General features: G+C 45.2%; 1 protein-coding gene across 1 annotated transcript in view; it reads left to right on the top strand.

Annotated features, from left to right (window-relative positions):
* Window positions 1-15,347, top strand: part of Amph (amphiphysin) — a 97,764-nt gene extending 82,417 nt beyond the window's left edge. Inside the window, exons 9-12 of the mRNA XM_084607569.1 lie at window positions 9,146-9,288; window positions 9,471-9,572; window positions 10,916-11,017; window positions 13,317-15,347. Coding sequence (XP_084463695.1) covers window positions 9,146-9,288; window positions 9,471-9,572; window positions 10,916-11,017; window positions 13,317-13,397 — 428 coding nt within the window. The 3' untranslated portion in view covers window positions 13,398-15,347. The remainder of the gene's footprint in view (window positions 1-9,145; window positions 9,289-9,470; window positions 9,573-10,915; window positions 11,018-13,316) is intronic.
* The last annotated feature ends 1,180 nt before the right edge of the window (window positions 15,348-16,527 follow it).

The following is a 16,527-nucleotide window of genomic DNA, read 5'->3' as shown; positions in this document are numbered from 1 at the left end:
GGCATATTGGCTTAGTGAATCAATTAGCGTGAGCTTTGTGGCATTTGCCACAGTATTGTGTGGAGTGGTAGCAAGCTCCAGATCTAGGCAAGGAGCACAGATAAGGAGTGAGAGGCTTTGTTCTTTTTCTATTCTTTTTCCTACAGCAGCGGCGTAGAGCTGTCCGAATTGTTGTTGCTGCTCAAGCGGATGTAGCCACGCAATCAAATTTTGGCTTGTATATGCAAGTGCCTGTGTGGTCTTGCTTTTGACTGGATTTGTGCAGGGGTGATGAAGACAGCGATGCACAGTGCAAGAAAGTGGCTGTTTAACTTGCGCAATAGTGACAATGACTTAGTCACCTAATGCAGCGGCTAATGAAGCTCACCTGCACACTTCGCAGTGAGTTTGAATGATGTTCACTGGCTTATGAGATTTTTTTGTTGTTTTATTTTTATGCACCCTTTACGTGGTGCGTGGCATCGCACTGTGATGACGCCAGAGTGGGTTCAGCGCCTCAGGACTCCATTCCAGTTCATACTAGGTTCATAGAGATTCGTACCAGTGCATCAAGAATAAACCCAGCTGTAGGTTTCTTGCATCAGGTTTTATGACTATTTCTTTCTGCCTCCTTTCCCATGTCTTTCAACAAACTGGCACATTCTTTCCATCCGGTTGGGATGGGTGAAGTTTTCTTATCACTCACCATTTTAATTGACACAAATACATGGACCCAAATGTGCCCAATGCAGTTTCGCTGTCTGTTATTTGGGTATTGGGTTTCCGTGTTAATGAGGCTCAAGTGCATTAAGAAAGTTTGCTTCCTAGAACAACTCTGCATAATTAGACTCGTCCATATTTATGAGGGTCATGTTTTTGAGGAGGCAGGACTGTAGTTCTTTTGTGTGACCAAAAGCAGCTGTGCATCAATGGGTCGATAAATGTGTCACCTCATTGCATTTGGCATATCTGAATGTAGGTTGTAATGACCCATTGAACAGATGTCCCCTATGAATTACATTATGGAGCTGTTTTGGACTTGTGTTGTTGTGGCCCTACAGTTGTTCACGTCAGTCACCTCTTGCATTACTATCGGTTGCAAGGGTGGCTCGTCCTTATTCCTGGGCCATTGTTGCGAAACTAATGGACACCTGCCTGGCGTTGTCCATGAAGATGAAAATGATGAGGGGAGGGTGCCATGCTCTCACACCTGAACGGGGAGTGTCTTCTTTTGCATTGTCTGTGGTTTAGCATTGTGCCAACCACATCTGCAGTTCCCTTTCTTGGTAGCCATCCTTTCAATTTATATAGTTAGCACATTTGTTGGGGGTTCACGGTCTGATATTTCTCAGGAATCTTATTACATTCTTCACACCTCTGAAACTGCACTGGAATGTTTTTCTCAGTTCGCTTTTTATTGCCACTTTGTGATGGTTGTTTACGTCACCGCATGATTTCTGTTCACTGACGGCTCAGCCCATCCTGTTCAGGGTTTCATGGATGTTTTCATTCTGCTCCTTTGTGTTGTGCTAAGTTTGATGGTCCAGTTACTTATGTATTGTTCTGATCTTGCATTATCAATAGGTATTGGTTCATCTCATTCAGACTGTTACTGATCAAGTTCTTACTTGACCTCTTTAAGTCGATGGGAATGTTTCTGTGTTCCCTCGCTTTGAGTTTGGCCTTATCTATGTCCTCTCGTAACTTCCGGGAGACCTTTGCAACCTCTTTTCACATTTTTCTGGTACTCAGGAACACTTGCGGTGCAGAACAAAAGGTTTGGGGACAGTAGCAGCAGAACTGCTTTTCTTATGCAATTATGGCAAGGGGAGCAGTTGCTGGCCTTGTAACAAGCGGGAAGGCTCCTCAGGCACTGTGTGCTACAATCGCTGCTGCCAAATGCCACGTCCAGAAAACCTGCACTAACTTCATCATTCGTGCAGTGTTCAAGCATTGTCTCTCTTAGTTGGTTGTTGTCACAGCCAGATGACGATTCTTAAGGATGATGGAGGTAGCAGTGCAGGACAGATCCCTAGGGCAGACTGCGCCTCTGTGACATGCAGGAGGATTTCTTGCTGCTGCTGCATTCACTTCCAGTGGCAGTCATCGCTACTCCCTGAGGGTAAGCGGCTAGTGCCTTCCACCGGTGGCTTTAGGGGTGCATTGTCGTTCAGTCTAGCAGGAGCCCAGTGCTTTTATGGGTGCGGTCGGACGGCAGGTGAGCAGCAGTCTAGGCCAAAGCCCAGTGCCAGCCAACGCAGGTAGGTGCGTTGCGGTGGCTTCCTCCCATCCAAGGCAATCTCCCTGGCCACTGACACAAGCTTTGCTGGCATGTGCATGTGTGTGCGGTGCACTTCAGATGGTCCTGCAGCTTCTGGCAGGAAAGAAGCGAGTTTAACTGGGGGAGTGGGTGCAAGCACCAAATGCATCGCAGAAAAGCTGTGGCTTCTTCCCGAAGATTTTAGCTTCCAGGGTGGGACGCGTTTGTCTGACGATGGGGTTCGACGCATCAATGGGCAGTCGGGCTGACCTGGGAGTCACAGAATGCCATTTGTTCAAACGCATTGCTTAGCAGTCCTAAGCATTCTTTTATCCCTTTCTTGGGCATACACAGACTTAACCTTGACGATGTAAAGGCCATCGACACTAAGTGCCGTGCCACCGTTTGGTATACGCGTTGTCAAGGTACCATGGCTCTGGAGTGATGTGAACAGGGAATCACTATTATACATGCAGTGCTACTACTCACTGAAGCCTTTACTGTGAATAATCTTCTCTGTCGTCTGAAAACACTCCAGGACACACACATCATCCAGGCAGCAAGATTTAAAGTATTCTACCTCAGATTTGGCTTCATTCAGCTGCAGGTTTCTCACAATTTCTGCACGATGTTTGGCTCAGTCTACCAAGTACAAAGCATCTGATTGCTTAAAACCTTAGTGTTGCATTGGTTCGCATGTTTTGACTGCCTGTTGACACATGTTTACTGATAGTGAAACCTCTTGCACAAGCAGTGTACTTCCAGTACGCGCTCTTCTCTGCAGAGGTTCGTTGGTTTGGTTGGTTTATGAGGTTTAGCATCCCACTGCAATTCAGGCTATGAGAGACGTTGTAGTGGAGATTTACAGAGTAACTTCGACCAACTGGGTGATCTTTAACGTTCACTGACAACACTCAGCACACAGGCACCTGGCTTTTCACCTCCATCAAAAAGGGGCTGCCCTGGCTGGCATTCGATGCAGCATTCTTGGGCATCCTTGGGAGTAGTCGAGCTTCCTAACCACTGCACCACCACGGTGGGGCTCTGTGCAAAGGGCCACTGCACATGATTGACTGGCTGTTGAGATCTGTGTTGCTTTTTCATGTTTCATTCACATTCATTTAAATAAATGGGTGCCAAGAACAAGTCCATGCAGTTTCTTAGTCGATTCTTTTTCTCTTTCTTACTATGTTCATGCTACCTATCGAGGAGCAAGAAAAGCTGAGAAAACTTTGTGTATCAATGGCACTTTAAAGGCCACTGACCAGGGTGTGGCATTTTTAACAAGCAAGCCCAATGATTCACTCGGCCAAAATAGCCTGGGCGAGTTGGTATGTATACATTCTAAAACAGCGCAAAAGAACAGGGATGAGAGAACGAAACGTACAACACTAGTTGTAAGTCAGCACTCGTGTTGTACGTTTCGTTCTCTCGTCCCTGTTCTTTTGCGTTGTTTTAGAATGATTCACTCGGGTATTGGAGATACTAGTTTCTGCAAAATACTAAAGCGAAGTGTGCACTGGAAAGCAGCAAAAATACAAATCAAAGCTCTCTCATTGTCCCCTTTGAAAGCCAGTTTCCCTGCTCTCTATTCTGGCTGCCAATCCAAGGATAGACTTCAGTACCCAGGATAGCATCCACTGTTTTTTCTCTGTGGCTGACAGGTGAAGGGTGGGTGAAGACTACTAATTGTGTGAGCAGCTTGCTGCGTGCTTCTCTCTCACCCATTTCGTTGTCGTGCACTCGGTGTCCCTTCTCTGAGGCCATTCTGTGTAGTGTGCCATTCCTAAAGCCTTCCTACGGACTGCGCTACTAATTGCTCCTTTCAAAAAATGTTTGCTGCTTTGTGTTCCCGGGGCAAAGTCTCTCAGTCAGCAGAGAGGCAAATATTTTTAACCGAAGGGTGGACCTTGACCCTTTGGAAGGTGGACCTGGACCTTGAAGTGAAAGATGGCATAGCTTAGTCTGTGGGATCTGTGCTCAGAAAATTGTCCGCGCACAATGTTTGAGCAAAATCTGCTGCCAGTGCAAATACCTGCTTTCCATTTTTAAGTCATCTTCAGGGGAAAGTAGTGTTGTTAACTTATAGATGCAGGCCAGTTTGAATTTGTTCTCAATTTGGCCATTGTCATGCGCTACCTGTTAGAAAAAGCGCATGCAGCAATGCTTGACTTGAGCTATGTCCACTCCACCAAGGAGTGAACGTGAGTCTGAATCAGCTGTTAGTCTTCGCTGTGCGAGTCACATCTTCCATTCAGAGCTGGGATACAGCATTGTGGCTACAAGGTGCCCCTGTGTAGCAAGATAAGTTTTCCACATTGAAAACAGTACACAAGTGCCTCACACATTTTAATAATTGGTCAGTGATGAATTGGTGCCTTTTCCAATGTCTGTCTTGACACAATACTGTGTGATGGAAACTGTCAAAAGCGCCAATCTTGGGTACCCGGTAATTTAGATTCCTGTTTACAGCTGCAGAGAAGCATTATTGAAGCCTCACTTCAATGAGCCACTGCGTTTGCCTTGAAGTGAGGCTTGAATAATGCTTCCCTACAGCTGTAAACAGGAATTTAAATTACAGGGTACCCAAGATTGGCGCTTTTGACAGTTTACATCACACAGTCAACATGCTAGAGGTTGGTTGTAGCATTGTGGGTTTTATTTGTTTTTGAGCTGGCAGGTAGCTGTTCTAGCAGCATATGAAAATGGACGCAAATGCGACTCGCTTTTTCTCACTGCTCCAGGAACAGATGAGGAAGGGGATCTTTTTTAGCGCCAGTGTCATGCTGCAATAACCATGGTGCTTCCTCGATGCTCAGCCTCGGCTTGCTGTTTGAGTTCTGCACAAACATTATGCTTGCCATCTGTCTTCTGCCTGAGCATTGCATGCACATATTGCCACAGCTTGGAAGCGGTGTTGCCGAGGCCAGCCAAGTAGCTGTGTGCATACTTTCCTTAAATCCTCCACAGTTTATGATGCTTACACAATTTGAAGATAAAGTCAACTTAAAGGGGCCCCGCAGAACTTGTCTACTGTGTTTTAGGTAAATTTTTTGTCGCACAGATACAGACTCAGAAAGAGAAATTGGTAAATTGGAATGGGAAGTATTAAGGAAAGAAATATGTAATAAGGAATATACAAGCAAAGTCAAAGTTTTATTCAACTCCTCAGCTCTGTTTTGCAGGTCTTTGTTCTTCCCATTTCAACCAGTGACTTCATGCAGAAGGACAAATCAAAACAGCCTATATGAGCATGTCACGACAACATTGTGAAGTACTTTTTATGGTTTCCTGGTCACTGTAACATTTTTTCACTAAATTTGACAACATCTCTTCCGTGGTTATGACCGCATGAGCGCCTTGCAGAAATAGAATGAGGAATAAACAGACCGGAATCTGGCAGGGGAAGGAGATGTTTTTTTGTCACCATGCACTGTGATAGTGCTTTTCTCGTGAGCCCGCTCCTTGGTGTCCCGTTCTTCCCATCCGCAGGCATCCTACAATAGGGAGGAGTTACTGGGAAGGTCACTCAATTCTTTACTCCCTAATATTTTAATTTGCCCAAGAACCAAAACCATGGTACTGACGGTGTCGGCACAGAGTGATGGTCCTCTGTAGTGGATATGATTTCAGCTGGCGGGCATTTGACGATTGGATAAACAGAAAATTATGTCCATTAGGAAAAATATGTTATGTTATGCTGTACAGTTTTCAACGAGGTAATAGCATTGGCATAACTCAACAATTACAACCAAGCAAAACAGTGCATTCAAATTACGTTGCGGTACCCCTTTAAAAGAGCGTGTTTCGGCTGCCTTACGTAGCTAGCTAGCCCACAGGTCTTATTTCAGTCAGAAATCTACTGGCTTCATGTCTATACTTGAGGTTACTGAGTAATTGAGAGACAAAATGACAACTCCAAGCCATACCACAGTTGTCGCCGCCCTAAGCAGCAAGGTGACATGAAGGCGCCCAATGTGTAGAATCGAGCTTCACTGTTCAGAAACTCTACTGTTTAGGGAGACGGTAATTGCACTATTTTCAGGCACAGGTTCAATTTCTTGGCATCACCACGCAAATCTAACAGGCTGTGTTTTGAGATGATTGGGGCCACGTGGCTGTTGTGTATGCAGCAGCCTTGATCAATTAAGGCATGATGGTAAAACTGCGCGTAACAAGATGAGACAAAGTAGCAGCACATGACGACACTAGAGTTAGGTCTTGTTTATCATTATGAGGTATGCACTCATCCAGCAAGCATCACTTCCAGTATTCAAGGCAGTTATTTACTGTCTTTGTATCCTTGAGACGAAAAATTGTGTCATCCAGCTTTTTTCATCATCTAAACCTTCAATTGCCCCCGAGTGGGCCAGCGGTGGAGTGGACATTCTCTGTGTCCAATTCTTATATGCTCTCATTTGTGTCCCCTGATTTCCGACTGGTTTGCTTTTACATCTGTCCTTCCAGTACCAGTCATCCTTTGCTATTTTTTCTTAAAGGAAATTACTCTTGCTTACTGTTTTGGTATTGTTCGTGGTTACTAGGACGAAAGCAACACAAACGAGGACAAGGAATGATAACGCAAATGCTGGCTACTACGAACAGAAAACTGCTTATTTGCTTTCACAATATATACCACCAGGAAGATATTGAAGCTACCGTGTGATCAAAGGGATGAAAAAGAATGGTCAGAATTTTCAGATAGAACAATTCTTTCTTCAAGAGTGTTATTGAAGGTATACTCAAGCAAGCCTTTGCCCTGAAAGGAACAGTGAAGGTCTTGTAGATTTGCCTGACAGCTTTTCTTTGTTTTTGCTGGGTAAATCTCACCTGAGATAGCTTAGGTCTACAGCCATTGAAATGTTTGCAATGGATGGGTGGATTGCTCCCTGTACCAGTCTCCAAAGAAATACATATGCACAAAGCTAATAATTCAGGCATAGTCTTATCTGACTGATGTGTGTGCGATCACATTTTAGTGGTATATTATATGCTACACCCTTGTGACATTGCACAGAGTGGATCGCGAGTTTTTTGACAGAGAACTTGCTTTTGCTTCTTTGCATTTCATTTTTTGGCAAAGACCACCAAGTTTGTTAGGGGCAGAAAACGCAACCCAGGTACCTCGCAGTTTGCAGCTTCCTTCAGCCAATGGGAAACGAAATGAGCATAGAGAATTTGGTGGCCTTTGTTTTTGAATCCTGTGTGTTGTGACACTTCAGTTTGCCTTTGGGAAATTCTGACAAAACGAGTCATGCCAGATCTGTTGATTAGGGCCAAGAGGAATCCAAAACTGAGGGCGGGGGAGTGATCTTCTCAGCATGTTCCTCATTGCAATGATGGCGATGGTGTGTTTTACAGCCTTGGAATGTGCCCACTAAAATGCTAATGGCACTGTTGTTGAATGGCGCATAAATCCAGCACAAATAATGTGGTCCAAAAGTTTAAGTTGCATTCAAGGACTTTGGCTGGTTGTCGATGGACTGAAGTAAAACTTTATTAACTTTATTATGAGCTAGTCTGTACGTGATATTTGAGAAGTGCTTTGCGCTAAATAAGCGGTCATGAGAAAAGGAGTGACGGCAGGCTTCTCTCTGATTGCGGTCAAGGCGAAGAGGGTCATTTCAATGCCATTTGGGATTTTAAATCTTTTACTCTAACCTTAAACATTCGGTGAGCAAGGTGTACACCAGGTTGGCACTCGAACAAGATGAAGTAGTCGCCAGCATACCGGAAGATCCGGGTGGTCCTTAAATTACTGAGCTTTTCTTCCCATCATGGCGGACCAGCAGAAAGAGGCCTTCATCATTCACGTGAGGGCAGAGGCCTGCATGAACACACCTTCATTCACACTCTTGAAGAAAAAATTGCTCTGTCTGAACTCCTGAGTTCTAGCTTCTATGAGATTGATTTTGGCCAATTCTTTTGACCGCTTTGACAGTGTGGTATCTTTAATTTCCCTTTAGCAGTATATAATATGCAAGAAAATAACACAGCATAGCTAATTAGTTATGTTTCAATACCTGTGTCAAGAATTATTTAATCGCTGTCCGTCTTTCTTAATTTAAGCTATTTATTTTGATGCACTGCAGACATTGCACTAGGAAGGAGAGCTTTTATTAACTATTTATTTTACTGTGACTGTTGGTGCACATTTAGTTGAAACAATTTTATGCAAATAAAAATATTTTGGTAATTGTTCCCGATGAGTCCTAACATTTCTTTTCTTTCGGTACTTAAGTCTAACATTAGGCCTTGAAGGCTGAATGTTCAATGTGCAGTAGGAAGGACACACGAATCTACAGACTTCCACTTCTACTCATTATTTTTTTATTTCAAAATAATGTACTAGTAAGGCACTAAAAATTTATAATTGGTTCTTCATTAATTTTATCCCTAAGCAACTTAAGTTATGAAGGGCCTAGAGGGAGACTCCAGAAATTTCGGCCACCTCGCGATCTTTAACATGCACTGACATTGCATGCATGGGGATCTTGCATTTCTCCGGCATTGAAAAGCAGCCGCTGCGGCCAGGATTTAAACCAGCGTCCTCCTCGATATCAGCGGTCGAGCACCTTAATCACTGAGCCACCACAATGGGCATTTCTTTATTATGGAGTCAACCTCTATGGTGTGTCGGGTCCTTCGTTTTCAGTTTTCATGTTTCCAGAGTTAGGCAGGTAAAAATGGGGTGGTACTGCTTGCGCTCTAGTTTTGGCACAAATGTCATAGTTGAACAAAATGTTCCAGCCTCGGGATTTTTTCGGATCATATCTTGTGTGAACGACCCACCCCGCTTTTGTGTGAACACCGGACTGTGACTTTTTAGGTTCGGCAGGACAGATTGATGAGCTCCCATGTGTGCAGTGTGTAGTGTTGCCTGACATGATCTTACGGCCTTTGCAGCGGCCCGGTTGGAGAACGAGGACTCAGCGTTGGTGAGCCCACCCGGATTCCGAGCCAGCTACGTGGGGAGTGACCGCAATGGGGAGACGCCACACCACCGGCGCGATGAGAAGGACTATGAACCAGTGGACGTTGGCGCACAGGTAGGCGCCCCAGTGGACGAATGACATTAGGAAGTTTGCTGGGATCAAAAGGATGCAGCTGGCACAAGACTGAGTGAAAGGGAGGGGTCTTTTACCGGATTGTCCTCAGTGTCCCTCAGTGGCCGGTTTCGCAGTCTCTGTGGTCGCTGCTGTCTCACCTGTGCATTGTTCTCCCCCTGCAGATGAACAGTGATGGTGACAAGCAGGCTGCCACAGCAGACGAGCTGTATGACATTCCTGTGGGTGCCACAACCACAGATCTGCCAGCGGGGGTGCTTTACAGGGTGTGTCCACCATCCTTTTCTCTTTGGACTGACGTCACTGAAGGTGTTGACATGCCAGTGCTGCCACTGACCATGCAAACTTCTTGCTGTCATAGGAAAGACTATTTGCGTGTAGGCAACCATTATTAGAGGATTAGGTTACAGTAACACATTACTGTCATTAATGTCAGCAGTGAAAGTATCATGTTGTTCTTCAGCATGGTACGATATCACTTTTTTCCGGGTCAGTCTATAGGGAAGGGAGCGTACATTTGAAATGAAGCTTTAAATTTCTAGAATTTAAGTGTACCACGTCTAGCAGTGACACAGTCAAACCACGAATAGAACACATATATTGCAAATTATTGTCTGTTTTGAGCTGTTCCTAAATCATTTTGATAAATACAGCTAATTTTAACTTTATATACAGAATGTGGTTCGCCTTAAAACGGATAAATATCAAACTGCTCAGCTCCAGTGGTGCTGCCTCAGAAGCAGGCGCCAAGCTTTACCGCGTTACACAAGTGACTAATGTTTCTAACGGTACGAGTTGCATATATTTAATAAGTAAACATTGATGTTCAACACGTTTTCGTCAAAACAAACAAGTGTCAGCGCGCAGAATATTTTGGTGCACTTAGACTATGCTGATGGCACGAAATGGAAGAATTATCTGAGATGTAAGAGGAGCTAATGCTCTTAAGATGGGTTTTAACGAACCAAGCACTGTGCCTGGTCTGCGTAAGTTGCAAGAAGTGCAGCAAGGAAAGAAGTGATGGGAAGTCCAGTGTCTGGGCTCGCTGAACCCACGAAAGTAGCCCGCAGAACCTCCTAGTTTCTGGAGAACCCAGTTTGAGAATTTCTGGAGTAGAGCAGATCTCTTGGGCCCATAGCACTTGACATAGGCTGCACTACCAAGCCATAATGAGGTGCAGATAGCAGCTGCAAGGTAAGCAGAGTATTTTGCCTGCGTGTGGGCAGTTACACTTCTCAACTACCGCTCTTATCCTAATCTCTGTGTGTGGGTGGTCCAGCAGAGTGTGCATTTATACAAGCTGGTTGCAAAGCAAGACAGTGGGGCACATGCATGTCAGTATTTCATTTGTGCTCGATAATACTTCCAAATGTGTAGCAGTCTCGCCCATTCGTGACAACATTGTGCATATGCTCCCCTTGCGCCGGTCATTAGAAATTGACTGGCACGCTGCCTGTCACACGACAGGGAAATCGTGTGCACAATATGTTCATTGCATGTGATACTCCACGGGCAGTGTAAGTGAACGCCCATCAAGCCTAATTGTACTTCTATTGCGGAATAAGCAGAATCAGCGTCGCATACTAATGTACTCCTTCTCGGCTCCCAGGTGCGTGCCACATACAAGTACACAGCCGAAGATGTTGACGAACTGAACTTCGAAAGTGGCGAGATTATCCGAGTCATCGAGTATGACGATCCAGAAGAACAGGTGAGAGCACTACTTTTTCACTTTTTCTCATGTGCCCAGCTGATGGCAATTACTTTTGTGAGCAGAATAGGCTCAGACTGCAAACAAAAATTTTCAGTGGGGTACAGTATCACAGCTGCAGATTTTTGCCTCCTGCGTTTTTCCTTGCAGATTTTTGAACGGCTGTTCTGGCTCAGCAGCGCCTTGCAATCTAAGGGGTGCTGCAGTATGATCTGAATCTGAGCTACTTGGTTCATGATAGTGTGTAACTACAGCCTAACGTGCTTTTTCATTAAATATAAGTTGTTAGTTCAGCCTCGTGTCGTCTTGTCTTCTCTTTTGTGCGTTATTTCATGTTAGGCTGTAGTTACGCATTAAGTGGTGCACAGCGAGGGGAGGTGGCAGGGATTAAAAAAAAAAGATGCACGAAAACTTTGGGGACACATAAACTCTGCCTTTTAAGGATATGACGCAAGCCCCTGTCTGGTGCCTCTTTTACGGATCTTCACTTGTGTACATCCACTTTGCTGTTCAATTTATTCCTTAATCCTGCATTCATTAGGAGCATGTAGTTGTAAGCTACCACATTACGTGAAACACCCCCGCTTATGGGTGGCATGCTCGGCTCAGGGTGAAAGGACCCTGGGTCAATCTCCCATTTCAAAGGAGCTATCCGAGATTTTCCAGTTAACGGGGCCTCTAATGCTGTCACGGTAATAAAATTTATGCTGATCAAAGTGAATCATGCCCATACAGGTGCAGATGGGAAAAAGCACCTACCATTGAAGTGACATCACAATGCCTTAAAAGATGCAGGCACAATTCTATACAAATTGTGTGGTGTTTAGTGGGCAAAATTAGCTGGGCTGGCGCAAGCCACCACTTCAAATCGTCCGGTCTGATTTGCATTAGAAATTACAATATCACGATAATTCTTTCAATTTTTTTTATTTTTGAATTAACCAAGCTTGAACAGATTTTTACTAACCCAGTAGCCAAATTTCAAACCATTGAGGAATGATGGCAGGGAGAAAAAGGCATTATTCCCTTGGGGATGATAAGTGTATTTTGTGTATGTGTAGTAAGCCTGAAGGAGGAGTTGAATATATTAGCTTGCTGAAACGTTTTAATATCAATGCTGGCCAAACAAACACCTCTGGGGCACTATAGTCATTACCAGAGTGTTTAGTGAACTGTGAGACCTGAAATTATTAGGGGAATTTTGTGTACCTTGGGAAACCGGTGAAAGGTCAGGGATGCTGTAAAAACATTTAGCCAACTCGAGAAAAAAGACTTATTAAAGTGTGCACTACTAGCGTACACAGAACTTTTTAAGTGATCGTTCTTGTTTACAACAGCTTATTAGTCCTCTACAAAATAAGTGAGGAAAAAAAAAAATGTCCTACATTGAATAGTAGGTTGATGGATTAGGACAGATTAGTTGGTGGGATACAAGTGCAGAGGTAAACCACATGCATCAAGCCGATGTGCCATTGAGAGTGCGAAAAGTACATCCGAGATATCTGAATGCTTTATGATGTCGTTGGGGCGTGCGTAATCTGACAGCAGTATAAAGTAAAATTTATTCCACTTCAATATTAGTAGCACGAAACATTGCTGATTGTTTGAAGCGACCTGGATCTTGCTGCATACTCATCAAGACTACTCAGAAGGCTGCACGGGGAATCTAGATGGAACGGCAGACGCAGATGTGTTGATTCCACGTTTGGAAGATGGCAAATAAATTATTTCACTAAGCTGTACACTTGCAGGGCTATATGGCTAAATCCATGCTGTGACAGTTTTCTCTTTAAAAATGCTGAGCCCGACACTGTTTTGAATAGGATAATTCTGTTATCCATCCACTCAAGTGAGACTGTGCTGTTGTTGAGGGGATGCAGTCATTGTTGGTGTGGGCAGAAGGGTGAATTTCACTACATCTAAATCGATGGCTACCTTTCCTGGTTGAACCTCGAAATGGGACAAATGTTTTTTGCACTGCAAACAAAGTTTCCCTCTTGAATGTTTGGGCAAGGTCGTCCTACTCTAGTAGCACTAGTTCCATCTTTCAGTGCTTTGAAGCAGCGCAACATGATGAGGATGCAGGAACAGACACGGGCGTTGACTTGTTGCTGAAGCATTCATTATAGCGTGTAAGAATTGGATGCCCTCCACAAAACAGTTTTGCTTACAAGTCAGCAGCGCCCATATTTTTTTTCCTCTGTCCTTGTCATGTATGCGCTGTTTTAGGAGTGACGTCAGCTGCACTGTGTAATGAATGTAAAATATTGGTGGATTCTCTCTCTTTTTCTCTTTGCAGGAGGAAGGCTGGCTAATGGGCATCAAGGAGTCGACGGGCGAGAAAGGCCTCTTCCCGGCCAACTTCACGCGGCCCATTTGAGTGTAGCTCGCGCCCTGCCGGCCGCTGGAGCTCAGCTTGCTGCCTCACCATTGCTCTCAAGCCCCATCCTCCTTGCTTTGCGATAACTTATGCAACTCACTGAGCACTCGCGGCAACAGCAGCGTCGCGTGCTGCAAGGTAATGAGGAGCGGACTTGCTCACCAGCGACGCGACTGGGGCGGCAGCACTAACAACCCCATTTGTTGCGCGTGTGTGTTGTCATAAGCACCGCTGCACGAGCCTCGCGGCCGGTCGGCCAGCACTGTAGTCATTAAAAATCTCTCCTGTTTTTTCCCGCTGGCCAAAACCTTTTCCCAGCACCCCTCGAGCCAGGCCGAGCTTCCGGAGTGTTTTCATGGGTTCACCTCTGCCCAAGCAGAGTTGCGACACTGGGGCCCCAGCTGTGTGTGCCGGCTGTCTTCTGACCCCGTTCCTTGCTCGAGTTTGCTGTGCAGATGAGTGCCGTGTCGATCAAACGCTCTATGCCTCTGTGCGTGTTCACTCTGCCGCGGGTTTCATGAAGGTGGTCTGTGCCTTCAGACTTTCCGACCTTTTTTTTTCTTCCTGACGCCTTCATTGGAGTGGGCCTCTTTCCACCGAAATAGGCGCGCTATGTATGCAGCTGTACAACTGAGCTTTAAGAGAAATGCCATCTCTGTTGCTTCATTTCAGCTTGAAAAATGTTTTCGCATTTGTTTTGGACCTTGCAGCACCCTTTTTGTTTCCAGTTTGAAGGAAAGCCATTCATCAGCACGTTTGCTTCTGTCTCACTTCTTCTCACTTTTTTCCGTGTACAAGTCCAGTTCACATCATTTGCAAGTTGCAAGGCCTCTTGACTGTTCTCTGAGCATTTGGTTTGTCTAATCATTTTCAAACGCTATGAAAAAATGGTGCGAGACATTTCACATTGCAGGCTGCCAGCTATGCTGGAAGCTGAGCTGATGGCAGCTCCCACTTGGGCTTCAGAAAGAGAAACCTGGCAAACTCACCACTCATGGCCGTACGTCAGTGCTGGCAGCACAGCACCAGTTCACGGAAGGGGGCTCAACTAAATGCCTTGGCGTCAGTTGCTTGTAATCTTGGCTAGGAGGCACCGTCCTCCATTCTTCCGTCCAGCAAGGCCTCTCGTTTACGAGCTCAGCATTTTTGGCTGTTTCACATTTGGACGTCGCGTGTATCGCACCAAGTGCCAAGCAGATGGGTACTTTCTCCTCTCTAGTGTGACGTCTTCCACATGCTGCCCTATTGCAGCTGTCCTTTTGGAGAGCCTTCTTTGCGGTATCGGTACCTTGCCATGCCACACTTCTAAGGAAGGAAGGGGGCTGACTTTACGCCAAGAACCGAAACCTTCCCTTCGCGTGTATTTTATGGTGAATGAGGCCTGGCTCTGTGGCACGGCAGTCATGTACCTCAATAGGAAATCGACGGCACTTGCTTTAACAATGATTTCTGCTTTTCTAACGCTTTTATTGGCAGCAGGATGGCCTTTGTTGTGCAGGGGAAATAAGTGCCTCACTGCCTTCGGGCTCGACTTTGGACGCTCCATTGTGTTTTTCCGGGTGACATATGACTCGGAGGCCTCCACCTCGGCCAGCAAGTGCTTGTTCAAAAGCGAGCTCAGACACTCGCACAGACTTGCACGAAGGGGCTTTTCGGGGCGCTGCTTACGGATGAGCTTGTGCACCTCTCCTTCTCTGTCCGTACCTATGACTCTTCAGGCCCTTTTTTTTTTTTTTTTTTCGAAATTGTGCTCGCGTCGACGTTGGCCTCCTGCGATATGTGGAATAAAGAGAGAGACTGTTTGTATCCGAGCTGTTTATAACACTAAAACCCCACCCTGTACGTTAACCATGTCACCCATGTCTTCCGTGTTTACGGTGTTGTTTTTTTGACTGGCAGTGTAACACAGAGATCTGAAAGTGTCTAATGTATAGTAAAGGAATGAGTTCCCCACTGTCTTTGTCCTTGCTTTTTTTGATGGACAGTGCTTGCTGCTTCTAGCAGTTCTGAACACTGCTAGGGAAATCTGTTTTGGGACAGTCCACTCAGGTAAGTGAGGTGCAAGATGATCTCTTGCTGCTCTGCTTGTATTTTAAACTGCTTTGAGTTTTTGCTGTACTTTGCAGTGCTTTCCTTTCTCTTTTTTTTCGCTAAATGGACAGGATAGCAATAAAAAGGTGGAATGTTTCTGGCAGCCATTCTGAAGTTGTCAGAAGCAGGTTCATAGATAACCTTAAGAAGGAATTCACATTCTAATTTTCTTCTAATTGCATTAAGCTCCATTTGAATAGTGGCAGCGTGCAAGTAAAGTACAACAGGAGGCCTAGAAACTACATGGAACCTCTACTGCAGTTCGTTCCTGTTGGTATATGTTGCAGAAGCACAGGGGGTATGAGAAAGCTTAAAGTTTAATGGTATAGCCTGCAAAAGAGAAGAGCTATGAATGGATGGAAAGGGGTGGGCGGGCTAACAAGGGGGTAGGTTGATTGTTTTGTAACTAGCCATTGGTAGATGCCATCATGCCTGCTTGTAACATAACAGCAATAAAGGGTACCAGAAAAGGTGTGAGAATCGTGCCTATCAAATGGTCCCAGGCAGCAGGATCATTTTATGACTTCCACAAACAGTACAAACATCCTCGTCTCATACAGGGCTTACTCGGAGGTCAGTTTGCATCCTGCTAGATGACACAAGAATGAAAGTTCTTTAAATGTCGTCCAAATGCTCTATCTGAGGACAGCATCACGGCATCACACTTAAGCCTGGTTTATCTTGCTCAAGCGGCTATGTAAAGCAGCAATAGTAGGTTTAATTAGCTTGCAGTAGTAGTAGTAGTAAAGGACTTGATTGAAGTGCTACACTTCGGCGCCTAATACATTGATAGCCTCCTGGACGAGTGCGCTGTTCTTCCTCACCCTAAGCTCAAAGCCAATCCACCCAGGTCCAGATAGTATGGGAGGAGGTGGGAAAGAAGCCCAATTGCAATGCAATCGGGCATGAAAATAGGCAGTGGGAAAGGTTGGCATAAGGCGAAGGGCAGTTGGGGCATGATGGATCACGGCGGAATTTGTACAAATATAGCCGTGCAGGGGTTATGAGCGTATTCAGCGGTATCTGCCGGAGGACGTGA

This window comes from Amblyomma maculatum, chromosome 6, assembly GCF_055883805.1.
Source record: "Amblyomma maculatum isolate TAMU_Amacu chromosome 6, ASM5588380v1, whole genome shotgun sequence".
NCBI lineage: Eukaryota > Metazoa > Arthropoda > Arachnida > Ixodida > Ixodidae > Amblyomma > Amblyomma maculatum.
This window is presented reverse-complemented; position numbering and strand designations above follow the sequence as displayed.